A 19,113-nucleotide genomic window follows, 5' to 3' on the forward strand; every position below is an offset into this window, starting at 1 on the left:
TCCATTAATGTTGTATAATCATTCACATAAACCTAACTATTCATAAATATCAGCATTTTGACGAACAGTTTTAGTCAATGAACTGCTGTCAAAATTTCCTTTCTTTTCCTTTACAAAAACAACTAATTAAGAAAGTCAAATAGATTATTTGTCAGGTTTTATTGATGGAGCTATTTCATATTGTCATTAACTTCATCTACTCTTCCCAATTAATTACTGGTTTCTCCCCTACGGACCCCTTTCATAACTTGTCCTCGCGAAACAAAAGAAAAGACTGTCTTAGAAATGAACCTCTTATTTTTCAGACACTATGAGTTGCTCAAAAGTATATTTAGGCAGCATATTTCTTCCTTATCACTGCCACCGTTTCTGTGCCAAGTTAGGCAAAACGATAAGCTTGCATCTCCTTTTTTTTTCCTTTTTTTTTTCCAAACAATATTTACAATTCTTCTAAGTTAACCTATACTGAAGGGAAGGCTCAACTGGATCACAAGATCAGTTAAGAAGAAGAGAAATTCACCTCTAGACTAGAAAGGTGCACATTTACACACTCTTAACATATACATTTAGTAACCATAAAAGAGAAATTTTAATGACACTCTTTTATTTGTTAACATCATTGCTCGTAATTTTTTTTTTTAATATATGAAAGGATAAAAATATCTCTATCTTTCATTTTGATTATAACTTCATATAAGGGATGGTGGTAAATATAAAGAAATTACTGTTTGCTTTTTATCTAATTCACATGTCAAAAGGTCAAGGGCCGTTTGCAAAATAATTTTTTTCAAACTATTAGAACATTGATGGTATTTGACATAAAATCTTACCAATGTATTAGAACGCTATGAACCACACAAAAAAAAAAAAAAAAAAAAAACTATTGTCTAGTCGTTGAAAACACTTTGGTTAATCACAACAAATTTACCATTTTTCAAGAAAATTGTCACTCTTCAGGCAGTGCCGCCTCTAGCTCCCATCAATTTGAGCCTGTTACCAAAACAGCCTCTTGATTATCTCATACAAACTCTCAAAGTAAGAAGTTTGAATATAAAGGATATAAGGATATTTAATGGCAAGGAAAATTTAGGACGGAAAGCGTATATCCCAAAAGATAACAAATGCCCGTCCCTCACCGAAAGGATAATCGGACAGAAAACTCCATTTAGCTTCCTAATTTAATGACCATTTAACATCAAAACTCCAAGTTTCCATGTTTTAAGAAACCAGCCCACCTTAGCCCACCATACATAGGGCTCTCGGGGCGGGGGGTGGGGCGGGGGCGGGGGGGGGGGAATTTTTCCCCCCGTTTAGAAACGGGGCGGGGGAGTATACCCCCGCCCCATCCCCTGCCCCGCCACCCGCAAAAAAAAAAAAAAATAAATATATATATAATTATATATAATATGTAATTTAATTAGTTATAAACTTATGATAATGATATTATTAGTTAGATGTATTATATAATGTATATTAGTGTATGTAATATAATTGATATTATCAATTATACGAATAATTAGACATGTCTACTAATAGAATTTATTAATTAGTTATACTAAATTTACTAATACATTTATACTAAATTTTTAATTACACTTAATAGAATAACATTTTTTCTCAAAAAAAAAGCACAAACACAATAATGAATTAGTGATTGTATTTGTACCAAAAGTGAAAACTTAACTATTTTAATTGTATTTATTTCATCATGTTGGATTGTATTCAAATAACTTTTGTTTGATTGTTTTTATGAGTTTCAATTGTAAAATTACAATGCATAATAACTTGATGATGTGTTGATATTTTAATACTTGATTATTTATTAAAATTTAACTATAATAAAATTTTATTAACCTCGAAGAAAAAATTTTATTAACCCCGTGGGTGCCCCTGCGGGGGAAGCGGGACGGGGCGGGACGGGGCGGGGCGGGGCGGGGGTAGTGGGAGGCGGGGGACGGGGCGGGGGACAGGGGGAATTAATAGGCAACGGGCTCCAACCCCGCCCCGTTGCCATCCCTAACCATACATACTAGTAACTTGAAGAAGTCACTGACCACTTATTACATGCAATTGGATCTATTTATTTATTTATTTATTTTTTGACGGATCCACTTGTAATTCAATTCTCATGCATGAATATATGTTAATAATTAATTTTATCTACATTAACAGTATATATATATATATATATTTATTTATTTATTTATTATCAATTGTAAATGAATCACAAGTGTATAGATAACCCAATGCGAAATATTTAGTAGCAAGATTCAACTGATCAAATACCAAAATGACAAGTGTAGTACTAAGCCTAGTACTTTTTTCATCCATTCTCTCCACTCTCTCTCGAAATTCCTCGTTGGCTTCAGCAACTAATCAAGATGTTATTCTGGATGTGGAAGTCCGATCGGGCGCAAACAATTACGTTATGGCAGCCGCCAGCGGCACAGAAGGTGGTGTTCTAGGTGTGGAAAAAAGAGCAAACTACACTTGCGGACTTGATGAAGATCAATTATTTGTAGGGTAAATTACATATAACTTCCCTGTGCCTTCATCTAGAATCACATAATTCCCCTAACAAATCAAAATATCAACTTCATCCTCTATAGTTTTACGTAAAGGGGAAATTTGATGAAAAATATGCTGTATAACGTCGTTAATTTAAGTACCAATAGTGCCCTTATTTAATGCTAAATCAATCAATGACTTAATTACTTTGTAGTATAAAAGTATAGGGGGATTACGTGAATAAATGCAACAATCACAGGGGGTAAAGCAAATATTTATATAAGTTGTAAGGGAGTTACATGGAAATTAAGAGTTTGTCACACGATACTTTTGGTATAAACGCCGTAATTGATTATGCATTCTATTTATTCGCTTTACATAAAATCATATGGGTTATATGGTTATTTTAAAACCTTAGAAGGGTTATCTGACACTATGTAAAATCACAGAGGTTTATAAATAATTTATTGTGAGAACTCTCACTTAAAAATTTAAATTTTTCCTAAATCACTTGCATTACCCTAAGACTAAACCCATTTTCACATTTCCTTGACTTGGTATTTTTTTATTTCACCACATACACTATGACCAAATATCCTTTTTATTGTGGTTGGAACTTTATGTGATAGTTTAGGGGTGTTAGTTAAACATTGAAAACATTTGGAGGGTAGCAACCTTATTTGGCAAAGATTAGAGGGAGAATGGCCAAGATTGAGACAAGTGGCAAAACCCTAATCATTCATCTTATTTGACCAAGGAGTTAGAAGAATTTAAACCAAATTTGGCTCCATTTTCTCCTTAGGATGGCCGGCCCTCTTAGCTTCCAAGAAAAGAGAAGAAAACTCCATTTTCTTACTTTTTGATAAGTGGCTAATTTACGTAATAATTGTATGACATTTTATATTATTTTTAGTCACTTTGGTTATATTATTGGAAGAAAATGAATCATTTTTGCTATAATTGGTGAAAAATGCTTTTAAGTGATTAAATGAGATTTTTATCACTTTTTACTTGGATTTTGTGCATTTTGACAGTTTTGACACATTTTCGTATTTCGGCTATAACTTGAGTTACAGTGATCGGGTTGAGATGATTCTTGAATCAATTTGAAGATAAGAGATAGATCTACAACTTTGGTGAGAACATCTGAATCCAGTTTGGAGGTTTTCAAAGTCAAAAAGCCGAATTACAGTAGCTAATTTCTATTGGTCGAAGCTAAAACAGGGCAATGAACAGTCAAGGGTATTTTGGTTATTTCTCAGCCTACACAGATCCAAATGAGGTGATTCTTGATGCATTGGAAAGATAACTCAAAGGGCTACAACTTTTATGTTTTGGTCAAGAGTTAAATCAGCTTCTATCTTCAAGAAAAATTCAGTTGAAGTTGAGGCAAAATCGGAGCAGCAGTGAAGTTTGAACCGAAAGTGCACAAAAAGTCACTGTAGCAATCCGGCCGAAAATTGGCCGGATTTCTGGCCGGATTCTGGTCAGAGAAGGCTGCTCTTTACGCGAAAAACTTAATTTCACCTCTAACAAGTCACATGTAATGCCAGACATGTGACAAGCACTTTGCAGCTGTAAAAGGGAGGTATAAGCCTCATTTCTTGACCACTTTTGTCTTGAAATAGCAAAAAACTTGCAAGATTAGAGGAGAGACATACGAGGAGAAGCTTGGAGTCTGTAAAAATGTAGTTCTTCCATTTTTCTTAGTGTAGGATAGTTTTAGTTTTAGACAGTTTATCCTTTCTTGTATGATTAGCTACATGAAGAGGAAGATGGAGGATAAAGAAGGCAAGGAAATGAACTCATGTGACAAGGGTTACATTCCTTCCAAACTCTTTATCTTTTGTACTTGATTTTATTATTTGGTTAATATACAAGTCTAGATTTTATGTTATTTATATGTCTCTAAAGTTTATGCCTTGGGTTTGGCTGAACTTCTTATGATTGCTAGTGTTTATTATTTGGCTATTTGATTGCTATGATTTGAGCAAGTTATTTAGCACTTTAACTCTTTAAAATCATGATTAATCTGGTACCATTAATTGTGATTATCTAAGGTGTTGTTTCTGCAATGAAAATTGAGATTTAACACTGGTTCAAGAAATGGTAAACATAGGGAGTACACTCACGAGAGTAGAGGTGCACCTATGTGGTTTTAGTGATTAATTTCATGTAATTTCATTGAAAAAATGAACTTGTAGCTAATTTCATAACCATGAGAATAGGTATGGATTAGTTATAAGTATAGTTGATTCACTACGAAAGTAGGTTTCATATGCATAAGGAAATTACACCATAACTAGCTTATAGAGTAGTAATACTCAATGATCCAAATATAGCACTTGCATGAGTAGTTATGGATAGCATAACCTTAGGAGTTTTCATTTGTTATTTTGCATAAGTTCAGTAGGTTTAATTTCTTATAATTCATTGATAGTTTAAATAATAGAGAAGTTTTAGTAACACCAGTAATTGTTCAACCTTCCTCGTGGGATCCACCCGATATATACCCTAAACTACTAGTTGACCTGTAGACTTGCAGTAAAACGGGTGTATTTCAGATTTTTTAATTTGTACGTATAGCAAAAGCCCGACAAGTTTTAAACCCTATCTTGACTTGAGTAAAAATTAAAAGTGAAGGAATTTAGGTTAGTTGAGTGAACTACCTTTAAGTCTAGTGTGTGATTCAAGTTTGAAACTTTGGTTTTTGGGGGCTTTTGGGTGATTCAAGGTTCACATAAGAGAGGTATATGATCCTTAACTCTTAATTTTATTGTATTATATCAAGTGTTTAAGGTTTTGATGGCAACTAGAGGTTGAGTTAAGGTTGTTTGTGGTGAAATTTCTTGAGTTAAACAAGTGGAAGTAGGGTTGGTTGTGTAGCATGCCATGTGTTTGATTAATTGTTTAAGCTTTGTTTATGATTTTCTTGATGTATTAACATGTTTTGGATCCTTTTAAAGTTAGGGATAACTTTTGAATGTTGTTTGAGTTAGCTTTAATGAAAGGATGGAAGTTGGAGTTACATGAGAACTTATGGACTGTTTTGTTTTCTCTTGACTGACCGGCTTTGAAGTGGAAGTTTTTCCTTAATTTTTGTGGCTCTTTGCATCTTAATTCAATCTAAGAAACTTGGCTAAATATTTGTTTAACATTTGGTGTGAGTTGAATTGGAAATGAAGCAAGTAAAGTGATTGTTTTTGGGCAAATAGTGGACTATTTTGGTTCTTTTTGTTGGCTAGACTGTTTTGGTTCTTTTAATCATTTTGTGTGTTGTATTTTAAGCTCCAATGGTGCTAGGTATATAGGAACACTAGGAGAGTGAATTGGATGATATTGAGCCAAAACAAGTGAAGTTGGCAAGAAGAGATAGGACAACTTTTTTAGGGTTTTGAACTGATCAGAATAGAAAAATCAGCCAACTTTTTCGGACTACTGGTATTGATAGGAGAGGAACTAGAGTCTGAATTTTATACTGTTGGAAAGCCCTTTGAGTCTAGTTTCCAACGCCACCAATGGCACATGATTCTGACTTTTCTACAGTGAGATTGACTGTTTTTCTGAAACTACGCGGGGGTGACTGTTTTACCCGTGAAGACAACTTTAAACTTGAATGAGATTTTTCTTTTGCTCAATCTTCTTGCACTTGTCAAATTTGTTTTCTTATGACCTTTTACTGCATTTTGGGTCTAACTTGCATGATGATGTGAGTCAATTTATCCACCCACTTGATTACCTATTGAACTTACGTTTGGCTTGGAAAATGAACTAAGAATGTTAACGATTTCACTTGTTGTCCTAGGATTGGGAAACGGAGGTGAACGTAACCACAGAATTTGACTTTTGAATTCTGCATTTCTTGTCAGGTGAGTGTTCCATTGCCTGTTAACTGTCTATGTGAAATATCTGAATACTTGATCTGTGACTAGTTGAATTAAACATTTGTTTTGACAAATTTGATGCGAGCGTGTATTTTATTACACTCGACCTCTTTCGATTCCACTGGAACTCTATATACTGCTATTATGAGATGTGATTTCTCTATATTTGACTGTACGTGAGTTATTTGGGTGATATCCCATCAACCACTGTGACTGTTTGGGTACCCAATCTCATAGGTGAGTCGGTTGTATTGAGCCAGCAAGGGTTTGGTCGAGAAGGCCGATAAACCCTGAGAACTACTTACTGAATCTGGATCTGGTATATTCGAGTAGTACCCAATTACTGTTTGAGGTGTTCGGGCCCAATAAAGGGGTTGACTGGTGGACGGGATTTGGAGAAAGTGGTGTTCTACGGACATTATATCCTTTAAATGCAAATGTTAACGGAGAGTCAACAGATTCTCGTATGATCAAGCTTAAGTGGATTTGGCTTTTAGAAGCCATCCATATCCTTGAATTGAGTTGTGATTAAATTGTTATAGTACAATATGGTATTTATTTGTTTATATTACGCCTTTAATTGGCTATGTGCTTACATGTTTATTTGGAACCTCACTGAGATTTAGCTCACCTCACTCCTTTTGTTTTCTTTAACAGATCTGGGATGGAACTGTAGTCGAGAACTTTCATAGCTTTAACTTTTGTCTTGAACTTGTACTTTGGATTGTAACTTTTTTTTTAGAAGACTGTACTTTTGACTCTTGTAAATTTGAATTTGTAAGTTCAACGTACATTACGTAAATTAAGTATGGAGTGGTAAGTTTGACTTTTAGCTTTATATTTTAAGTTTGGGATGTTGGCGAGGCGATTATATTTCTATAAATGGTTGTACCCTTTGCTTTTGAAGATATTTCGTTAGTTTTCTTGGATTTCTGGTTTATTAATCAACTGAACTCCGGCGAGAGTTGGGCAGGCAGTTCGCTAATCCTTAGGATTCGCCCTGAGGAGAGGTGAGACTGTCACATTTATCCTTATTTAAAGAGTTGCTAAATGAGAACTCCTATAGAACCCAAATATATAGGGGTTCTAATAATAATTAATGGGGTTACAGAATTGAATGGATAAAATAAACACTCAAATATATATGTTGGAAAGAAGAAATAAATAACTCACAATATTATTATATCTTAAAACAATGGAAGAAAGTCACATCACAATAAAACCCCTTACAGATTCTCTTAGGCTCTCTTAAGTAAATAGTCTAAATAATATCCTATTTATAACCTACCAGATTTGTTGAGGAAGAAATCACTTGCATAAGAAATTACCAAATAAAACACAAATTCCTAAAGCAGATAACTACTAAAAATCTAATTCCAATAAAATAAATAAATAAATAAATAGAAAATTTTAGACTCGGTTTATTTTGCCAATATTGCATTCCTTAAACCAAACTCTCTATTTGTGACTGGGGTTATTTGGTGGTGATCATAAAGATTATTTATTTCTTCTCTCCAACATATATATTTGAGTGTTTGTATGAGTAATAATGTATGTGCAAATCTTTGTTGTAGTATAATTAACATGCAACTCCGTCTTGTTGCCTGTTATCAATTTCTTCTTTACACGTGCCAATAGATGCATTTTGTATTTTGTAAACAATTTCTTGTTAATCAAAGTACTCATTCCCAATAATACAAAATCATAGATTAAGTTTTTACCAAATGATCACCACCAAATAACCCCACTCACATTTTCCCCCATCGACAACAACCCTGATGATAAATTTATACGTAAATCCTCTATGATAAGCATCAAATTTGCTGATGAAAAATTTTGTTCCTTATCGTCTACTCTATGGAGGGTGAGGACATGAGTAGTAGCAATGTTGAATTTCCAGCTAAAAGTTTCTTAAAAATTGGAGGTGGAGTTAAAGCAAATCCTGGACGCGATCAGATTAAGATACTAAGCCACAATTTCTTCAAAATTGGGAGATTTGATGGGTCCTACGCTTTCTTTGTTTTTCGCCGGATTCTTTGCGTATTAACTGATTGTAATCGTGATATCAAAGATCCAGTTGTCTAGAATGGTGATGGGGATGATTATTCCGGCGGGAGCAGCGGACCTTTGAAAGGTCTCGGTTTGGGGCTTGGTGGTATGCTTCTCAAGGTTGCATTCAAGAAAGCATAAATAAATTTCTACAACTATCTACATGTATCTCTATCTTATTCAAATTCGTACTTCATATCTTAATTAATTTCAACTGTACCCTAAGTATTCCACTTTTGACATTTGATCCATAGGCTTCAATCTTGCTTAAATTCCCCCCCCCCCCCAAAACATGTAGTAGTATAAACATTCACGTACAACTATTTATTCATAAACGTTAGCCTTTTGACAAACTATTTTATGACTTAGTATTTTTTTTATAAGCAAGTTAATGTTAAAATGTATTATTTTTCTTAAGTAATTCAACTAACTAAGCAAATGAAACAGTTTATTTCACCATACCTGCACAGCTATCATGAACTTTTGTCAAAGTGGTATAGAAGTTAGCTAACTTTACAGGCAAAACTATCCAAAACAAAATGGGATTAGACTCTTTTTTTTTTTTTTTGGCAATTATAGGTTCTCGATACAAGCTTGGAGACGTGATCAGTTGCCGAGTTATTGTCACATTTTGTTCATGGAGCTATTCCTCCTAAATTCTCTTTTGTACCCTATCCTGTTGTATAATGGTCTCTTGTGTACAGGCTTGATTCATAACTTGTCCTATTTCTCGGCATCACATGACATTGCAAAGAAAATGACAAGGTCCTATTTCTCGGCATCACATGACAATGCAAAGAAAATGACAAGGCCCCGGAAAATTGAAGAAAATTTTCTTTGAGAATACTATTGATGGTTAGCTCCAAGTGCATATAGGCAGGCATGTTTCTTCCTTATTGCCCGCACCCCTTTATGTCCCAAGCCATGTAAAATAGTATGCTTGCATTTAGTCCCCTCATTTTGCTTGATTTGAACAGGTTAAACTTTAGTTTTTGCTTATACGTCCTTCTGAATTCGGTGTACTTATCAGCTTTTACGCTTAAAAAAAGGAAAAAAGAAACAAAGATGTATTGAGTGGAGCTCAAATAACATCTTGAAATTGAAAGTTTTTTATGATAAAAATATTGAGTTGTATTAGTTTAAAGATTCACATAATGTGCAATCAGTATATTATCATTTTTTTTGCTTATATATATGAACTTGCATGCAGGGTTTGCCCCCCAAAAAAAAAAAAATCACATAATTTTACTTAGAAATAATTAAGTTTAGATTACACATTATTCCTAATGGTTGAATGTAGCGGAGATAGACGACATTACAATTTCCTTCCTTTTCTTGAGGAAATTACCAGTTCAATTAGATTGCAGCAAAGCTGTAGCCATGTCATTGCACTGAAATTAATACAAGATGAAAACATCAGCCATGGGGCCTCCATGACTTGGTGAATGAAGGTTTATGCTTCTACTGGATGCACAACCAAATTCTATGAGCCAACTTAGAAAAACCTCGCAGTATTGACCACAGAGAAAAAGAAAAAGAAAGAAGAAGAAGTTGTTTAGTCATTAAAGATGAATCCATTTGATTGGATGGCCCAATTATTTCGGTGTTGGCTAATGGGTACAAATTTTCCCTTTTTTACGAAGATTATAACTCTTCAGTCAGTGTTGCCTCTCCCATCAAATTGAGCTCATTATCGGAAAAAGGTCTTAATTATCACATACAAACCTTTCAACAGAAGGAAGGTGCGGAAAGGAAAATGAACTTTCATGGCAAGAAAAATTCAGCACAGAAAAATGTCTATCCAAAAAGAAAACAGATGCCCGCTTCCTGGTCGAAACGATTAATTGAACCTGAAAGCTCCATTTCCCTTCCTGGTTCAATGGCCATTAATCATCAAACTCCAAGTTTCCATTTCTTCATCATCTACTGTATGGAGGGTTGAGATGGCGAGTGGCAATAATGAAGTTCCAGTGGACAATTTCTTTAAAATTGGAGGTGGAGTTAAAGCAAAACCTGGACGAGATCAAAATCTTTGTTTGTCGAACTACTCTTTGTTTATTTGCTAATTGTACTTGTGATCGTGAAGATCATCATTGGCAAGGAAGTTACTGAGGGTGAGGGGGACAATTATTATTACGGTGGAAACAGCGATCCTTTGAAAGGTCTGATTGCCGGGAGCAGTGGTATACTTCTCAAGGTTGGATTCAAGAAAGCATAAATAAAGAAATGTTAATAAGATACAGAAACAGAATTCAACACAGATGAAAAGGCAAGCCAACGCCATTGATGTAATACAGAAACCACTAGCTTTATATATATCTGTGTGTGTATCTTCAGTACTAATTGCCTTGGCTTAGCTGCAGACAATCGACAAAGACAAGATTTCAATACTTACTTACATAATACCCGGATTAAGATTCGATTTTGTACAGATCCCTTAATTTAGCCGGATATGGGATACCAAAATGCTGCTTTTGTGTTTTTTTTTCCCCATTAGCCGAGCCTTAGTGGAAAATGGAGATCCCAGAAGAAGATCTGGGGCGTAGGATACCCTGTTTTGTTTAAATCTGTAATTCAGACATTTCAATGAATTCCAGCTAAAGTACTTCGGACACTTGGTCCCTAGATTGTAGCTTGGAACAAATTCGGCCCCTAATCCTAATGTACTCCAGTATATATGCACGCACACAACCCAATTATTCAGAGTGAAATTTCAGTCACGTTAGCATTTTGACAAACTGTTTTGTCGAAAGAATGCATTCCATTCTTTGCTTGCTTGAACGATATGACTAATGAAGCAAGTGAATTAGTTAATTTCATCATACTCTGCAAGTCTCTCACTTCTGAGTTTTTGTTACGGTGCTGCTGTAGTTTAACTTTACTGCCGAAACTGTCCAAAACCAAGTACAGATTATAGTAAAATTGGTCCCTTTTTTTCATTTCTAGGTTATCGTTATTATGAACTTGGAGATGATCAGTTGCCATACTACTATTATTTTTGTTTTCCTATTCCTAATTCGCCGTTAAATTTATGCACCTACTCTATCCTATTGGACACTGGGCTCTTGCGTACGGGCCTGTTTCAGAAGTTGCACTATTTCTCGGCATCATATTGCATTTGCAAGAAACAAATGAAACGGCTGCGTAAGAAATCAACAAAATTGTCTTTGAGAACAGGCAGGTTTCTCACTTGACACGCCCATCCTTTCTGTCCCGAGTTAGGTAAAATGGGAACCCTGCATTTGGCCTACTCTTTATTTGCTTGATTTTAACAAGGAAGTGTCGTATGGTTTTCAACTGTTGATGATAACTTGGTCCACCTCAAGGGATTAGTTATGGAGTTGTCTCAAGCTCCTTTCCCCCTTTAATAAATAATTTTATTAGGTCCTTTTCATTTTCCTTTCCCTTTGTGCTTGTTTATGGAGTTTTACATTGGCTTTTACCCTCTCTCTCTCTCTCTCTCCTTTTTGGGGAGATTTGGGGTGGAGCAGGTAAAACCTGATAAAAAAGAGAGTATTTTCCACCACCTTTCTTATACCTAATTAATTAATTAATGAGCATGTGGAACTTTCCATCTCTTTTACCTACAACTAATGACTCATGATTGAGAAGTAGAACAACATCTTCATCCATTCATCCTATTGCTTGTTGATTATGGTTTTTTATCGATGTTTTAAAATGAGTCAGTCAAATTCAAGAAAAAGCAGTTAACAGCAAACAAAACTGTTTATGCATCTTGTCACTTGTCAGTCATACATTTTGTGGTATGCAACAAATACTTGAAAAGCTTCACATGCCAGAAACATTACAGGAGAGCTCAGTTTCAAGTGCGTTTACTGTTCTACTACAATGATTTCTTTTTCACCCTCACAAACCATCCTCTTTTTTTTTTTTTTTTTTTTCCTTCTTATTTTATGCCTAAAGAAAACAACAAAGACACGCACCTTTTTTCTTTTCGCATATTTTGTGTCATAATACTACTTATGGGATGTAACTTCAACATTTATGAGTTGATAAAGGCCTATTTCCAAATGGGACCTCCCATTATTATTATTATTATTATTTAACCGCCATCACATCTTTAAGCAAAATAACATAAAAGTTTTGCATCATTTGATTTGATTAAACTTGTTATGATCTTTTACATATGAAAGAAACATCTTATTGAATGTGGGCCCTAATGATGTTTTCAGCCAATGAAGAAATAATTCCTGAATGGAAGAAAACAAGTCGGAGAAAGCAGCAGCCCTACACATGAAGAAATTATTTGATTAGGATGTCAAATTAAGTGAAGATAGCACGCTTTGTCTTTGGAGTTCTCTCTTTCTTTACATGGCTTATTTTTCTAATGGATACTTTTATCTATCAATCACTGTTTAAGTGTATGTGTGACATGTACGCAAAGTGATGTTTTTGGATTATGTATATAGCATTAGAATTCTCTAATATTTATTTTTGAAGCATATATATATATATATATATTCTCCTGAAGCTTTGTCAGAATATATTTGTTATTCCTGGTTCTTTGGAAAACTTGTTTTATGAATGAAGTTTTTAAAGAAATTGTCTATGGTCGATTAGCTTTCTTGGTAATATTTTTAAGTATTTCAGATGTGCAAATGCTGGTTTTATTATTGTTTTAAAACAGCAAAACGTGCTCATGTAAATCACTAAACTTTCACAAAAAACTCTTTGAATTCTATTCTGTCGGATGACCTCCTAGATCATACAGAAATTAAAACAAAATCACGCTTGGGTTCATTATTCCATGCATATCATTTGGTTGATTGAAGTGTTTTGGAATAAGAAATAAGTGAATCTTAGTCGTTGGAATGTTTAATGTGGATCTTGGCCATGATTGTTTCGAAAATGGACTACTTTCATTTCTCATTGCTTTTCTAGCTAGATGGAGTATACATAATAAAGCAAAATCGTTCAAAACGTATCTCACATCTCGCTAAATAACTTTTGTGGCATGTTACTTTTAAAATAGTAACTTTATATTCCTTATAAAATCAAGTCGATAAAATTTAATCATAACCTAGATTTTTAACCACTTTTTACCTCGAATCCATCACGTGACCTACACATGATCATTTTTTTAGAGACAAAAAGATTAGATCTCATTTATTGTTAAATAAATGACCTAATGTATATTTATTTTTGCTCTAAAAGAATTAGAGCTATTAAACGAATTGAGTTGTTCGTTAGCTCGACTCGTTTAGGTTCGTTTGTATTCAATAATAGCTCGTTCAAAATTTTATATGATCAGAGTTTCAACAAATAAATATTTTGATTTGTTATGTAATCAAATGAATACGAGCTCATTCGCACATTTAAACAACCTAATTGACGTTTCACAAAACTTATGGTCAATATTGTATTCCTAATTCATAATTCCATGCTTAATTGTTCGTGAACATGGGTCTAATTGTTCACGAACGACTCGTTTATGTTAAATGAGTTGAGTTCGACCTCAAACTCGAACTAGAATTTTGTTTAACGAGTTGAACATGAACATAGATTTAAAACTCGAATAATATCAAACGAACATGAGTCTTGTTTAAGTAGCTTAACGAGCAGAGTTTAAACATGAGATATTCGATTCGAGTCGACTCGTTTACAGCTCTAAAAAGGATAGGATTTAACCCAATTCATATTCATTTTTGCTACTAAAAAAAGTGGAATTAACCTTTTTATATATAAAAATTATTGCATATGGATCACGCGATGATTTCAAACTAAAAAAATAGTTGAAAGTTGAAGTTGAGACTAAATTTTTGTAAATTTGAATTTGTAAAGGATGTAAATCTAATATTTTAAAATTGAAAGATGAAAAAATTGGCTAAACGGGAGGCACATTTTTTGAATGATTTTTCCTATAGCAAATTCCTAATTAATTAAATGATATCATGTATAAGCAAGGGAAAGCAAAAAGACTACAAGGTATGTGCCATTATGGGATTCTGAACAAGCCATTATTGTGCTAATGTACGAGCCACTTTGCCAGAATGGGAAAATGGTGCATCCCCTTAAGAGCTGAAAGCATATATATGTATCTAAGTTCAGATGTATCTGGGCATATACCGAGTCATATGTTTTTGAAAGCATATGACGCTGACCATGGCTGGCCATTGGCACCATCAAAGAGCGCGCGCGCACACACACATGTTAATGATGGCTCTTTATCTGCGGAAATGAAAGCACTTATTTTAGGTTTATATGCTCTCATTGTCACTCATCCTTACGTGATACCTTTTATCAATCGTCCTCCCTCATTTGTTTTTTGGTTTTTTCTTTTCCAACTTCTTCATGGTTATCTAATCCTTGAAAGCAACCCCAGAACCAACAACTTACAATTTGCTGTGGTCCTCCTCATAATGGCAGTCTTAAAAAGGACAGGCTTGTGCAGGACTTAGGACTTTGTTGCGAGTACTTCATCAGGAGGAAGAGGCGGCATGCATATATAGAAATAAACGAGTGGTGGCCAACTGGTCTCAATTGTGTTGAGACCATAAGCATTTTCACCACCACCCCTCCCCTTTTCGCCTCATTTTTTCTTGAAGAGGAGTGGGTGTGATTGGCTAGGGTTTGATTTAGGTCAGGTAAATATCAATGGCAAGTACAAGCACGAGAGCATGCCACTATTTCCCTATTGACTTCTTTGATCAAGTGCAACTTTTGGGGTGTGAGCGTGGGATGCCAAGACAAAAGGCTATATTGGTTGCTCAAGTAGCTAAGGTCCGTTTTGAATTTGCATTTTTTTGGAGCGCTTGAGAGTTTTGGTTGGAAAATAGCACTATAATGATGAAAGGTATGTAAGATTAAAAAAAAAAAAAATAGTTGAGAAATAAATCTTAGAATATTTCAAATATTTTTTCCTCAAAACTCACGAGCCAAAAGGGACCAAATATCTGCAAACTATTAAGTATTGTGGCCTCAACAGTTAATGCTACTAAACTCTCATTTGGAAAGTGGAAAGTGGAAAGTGGAAACTCTCCTTAGGGAATCCATCAATCCAACAGCAATAACAACATTCCTATATGGTCATCTTTTTAGATAGATAGATGTGTGGATTAAAAGGAGGGAAGAAGAGACTAGAGAGAGGCATAGAGATGTAGGTTTCTCTTTTTATTGAAAGTGACATTGGAGAGAACTGAAGGAAGTTATCGCCCCAGTCAAAAGGGAGCTAGCATAAGCATACAGACTTACAGCCACAGGCAGGCCTGATCACCTCAATGTTGGACCCTCACTAATGTTATCACTACAAAACTGAGTAATAATTGTCCTTGTCTAGGTTGTACATAGTTGACGTGGAGCTTCAAGGGAGTGGTGTAGGTATTAAATTCTACTCCCATCACAACAGCCAGATTTTTTTTTTCTTTTTTTTTGGGTGATGAAAGGAAAGGAAAAGCAACCCTAACCCACAAAACTTCTCACTCAGTACTCTGTCCCTTTCTCTTTCACTTGCCCCTTTCTTCTTGTCTTAATTTGATGAAGAGAAATGGAACCGATGCGAATGGATCATTATCATCAGCTTTTTTATTCAGGGTTATAAGCAAAAGGGCTTTGGAGGAATAATAGGGGGAAGATTTTTTGTGCCATTTTATCTATCATCTGCGATCATCACGTGAAGTAGTGGCATCACATTACAAGAAATGCATATGATCCTATCCACTGCCTTCCAGCAATATTGGTGGTAGCTTCCCTTTCAATCTCTTTCATGGTCAAGGAAGCCTACTACCACAAACATTCTAGACAGAGAAGCCAACTTTTGATCAAGAGTTAAAAATAGTGAAAACAGCAGCATATATAGGGGCTCTTTGTCTATCTGATGCATTCACATATGTGTGCATTCTTGCTCCTCATCCTCGTGCTTTTCCTATCCCCTAAAACTCACCTAATTGAGTAGTAACTGAGAAATCATCTTTCTCATGAGATTCTGTTCTTGCTAGAACTATGTAATGAAGGTACTACTACTCGCTCCCTCCTCAGACGCATAGAATAAGTGCACAAATGCACACACAGAAAACACACTATTATTTGTTTTAGGCTGTCATTCTCAAGCAGTTGTATCTTTTTCAACATTTTCTTGCCCCAATAGAAGCATATCTAGAGTCAAGAAAGTATTTTTCTTTTTCTGTCTCTTTAAACACACACATCACTGATCAAACACAACCGAAATTAGAAAGACAAAGAATTCCACGATTAGGTGCATGATCAGTCTCTCTCAAATTCTATTATTTATTCTTGCAGAAAGCCATTCGAGAAGAGTATAAAGTGCGAAGATTTTTCAAGGTTTATTAAGAGCAGTGATCTCAAGCTCTTGGCCCTTTAGAATTCGACTAGAAGAGAAAAAGAAAAAATATATAGTTCAGTAGACAGCGTAGCACTAGAGCTGGCTTGGTGTACCTAAAAGAGATGTATCCTTCCAGTACCAATTGTACTCATAATCCTATACCCTTCTCTTGGGAAAGTGTTGAACATAGGCCTTTATTTCACAGTGACATCAACCCGAATTCCAAATTTGAAGACCCTCTCCTAACTTCCTTGTTCCACTTTGCTTCTCCATGCATTTATGAGGATGCTGTCAATGAATTCCCATGGCAACAACTAGATGACACTTATCTCTATCAGCAACAGTTGAGTACAGCTGAGAACAGCTTAGCTGAGATTGTTAATCACATGGCTGATCCAAATTCAGATCCTGTACATGGACTAAAACAAGACTGGAACAAAAATGGTGAGAGCACAGGTGAGAAGGTTACAAGGAAGAGATTGTCAAATAAAGATAGGCACAGCAAGATCAATACTGCTCATGGTCCAAGGGACAGAAGAATGAGACTGTCCCTACCAGTTGCTCGGAAGTTTTTCGATTTGCAAGATGTTTTGGGGTTTGATAAGGCTAGTAAAACTGTGGACTGGTTGCTGAGACAGTCAAGTTCAGCAATCGAAGAGATTATGAGAGGCCTGCCACGGATGAGGCACAGCCGTAGTGTTGGTGCAAACACTAGTGTATCCTCTACTTCTGAGGGTGAAGTGGTATCTGGAATCGAAGATTCAATTCGAGATACCACTCATGACAACCAGCAGGCAAATATCAGTGTAAAGATGAAAGCTAAATCCTCTTCCAAGAAAGAGAAGAAGGCTAAACTAGTTCGTCGAACTGCACTACATCGTCTTGCAAGGGAGTCAAGGAAAGTAGCAAGGGAAAGGGCAAGGAAGAGAACAATAGAAAAAAGAAAACTTGGCGAATCAAGGTTATGTTTTGCAGCAAGGGATAGGGAATCTTGGGGTTCTTTTGAAACGGATGAAGGATCAGGCACCCCAGCTCAGAAAATACATCCTTCCATTGAAGGACTGACTGAAGTGGAAGAACTTAACCCTCATGAGAGAAGGCTTCTGGAGACTAGAGAATACGCGGCTGGTGAGATTTTGCTAACCACAGGCAATTGGAACCCATCAACTATCCCCGTCTATCAGCAAAATACTGAAATTTCCAATGAGGTAAGCACTAAAAACCTTGTCTCGCAATATAACACATTGTCAACTAATTACGCTTAGACATCTTGAGATTATAGATCACAAAGCAATTAAATGAGAATGAAGAATACAACTAATCCATTCCTCTTAATGCTTTTTTTTCAGCATCAGTTCTCTGACTTTCAGTTTTGTGGCAAAGCATGGGAGGCCTACGACATGAGTCTAGGTGGATGACTACTTCATTATGGTAACAATTAATAAAATAACTCGGATGCTTCATTATGATGGTCTTGTAACATAAATTGGTAGTTGCTCATTGTTACCTAGTTATTTTGATTGTGTATGTTTTTCGTGTGAACTCTTCATGTGCAATCAGAAGATGTTATCTGACCTGTAATTTGCCTGTTTAAGAATCCTCTTGAAGGTGCCTGTACATAAATAAAAGTATCAGCTAAGTTTCATCGGTTGTTAAATCTTACCTAACAAAACTTGGGTTTCATTTGCAACTTTGATTGGACATGATGCACAGTTATTACACTAATTTTATGCAAGTTGGTTGCACCAAGTATGCTTATACAATTAGTCAAGAGGAGTGATAAGTTTGTGCAGAAACAGTACAAGTTATTTATGACATTTACTTGTTAGGTAATATAATAAAAACACATAAGTTAAAAAGGTATCATGTATGATACAAGTGCACATTAACCAGAAACAAGTATTTGTTCTTTAACGGGAAGAGTTGATTAAATTCTCAACAAAACAGTACTATGGGAAGAAAAGTAAGACTTTCATATATACATGGAAGTTTATCCACGTATGTGCTTGGCCAAAAAAGGAACGCATATCCAGTGTCTGTAGATCGACTAGATATAGGCATATGCATGCATTTACAAATGTTTTGGAAAATAGTCCTCAGCAGATAACTACAATGTCTTTCTTGATTAATGATTAGTGAAATTCATATCTTACGCATGGAATAATTGTGATGGAGTAATATAACTGCAAAAGAATGTAGAAAAACTCCTAACAAAAAAAAATCAAGAACCTAAGTATGTGGTAGATAATGCTACTTACAGAGAGCTTAAAACTTGGTGAGCAATTATTCATGTTTGTTTGACATGCAGTTTATCGAAAAGGTTGTATCACTTCCTTATCTACAGGATTCTCATCGTTCAAATGAAAATCTAGA

General features: G+C 35.1%; 1 protein-coding gene across 1 annotated transcript; it reads left to right on the forward strand.

Moving 5' to 3' along the window:
* Window positions 1-16,862: 16,862 nt before the first annotated feature.
* On the forward strand, window positions 16,863-18,158 carry LOC113768875 (transcription factor CYCLOIDEA-like). Its single transcript, XM_027313384.1, has 2 exons — window positions 16,863-17,948; window positions 18,090-18,158. The coding sequence occupies exons 1-2, from the start codon at window positions 16,863-16,865 to the stop codon at window positions 18,156-18,158; spliced, it is 1,155 nt and encodes a 384-aa protein (XP_027169185.1).
* The last annotated feature ends 955 nt before the right edge of the window (window positions 18,159-19,113 follow it).

This window comes from Coffea eugenioides, chromosome 4 (genome assembly GCF_003713205.1).
Source record: "Coffea eugenioides isolate CCC68of chromosome 4, Ceug_1.0, whole genome shotgun sequence".
In the NCBI taxonomy this organism is placed as follows: Eukaryota; Viridiplantae; Streptophyta; class Magnoliopsida; order Gentianales; family Rubiaceae; genus Coffea; species Coffea eugenioides.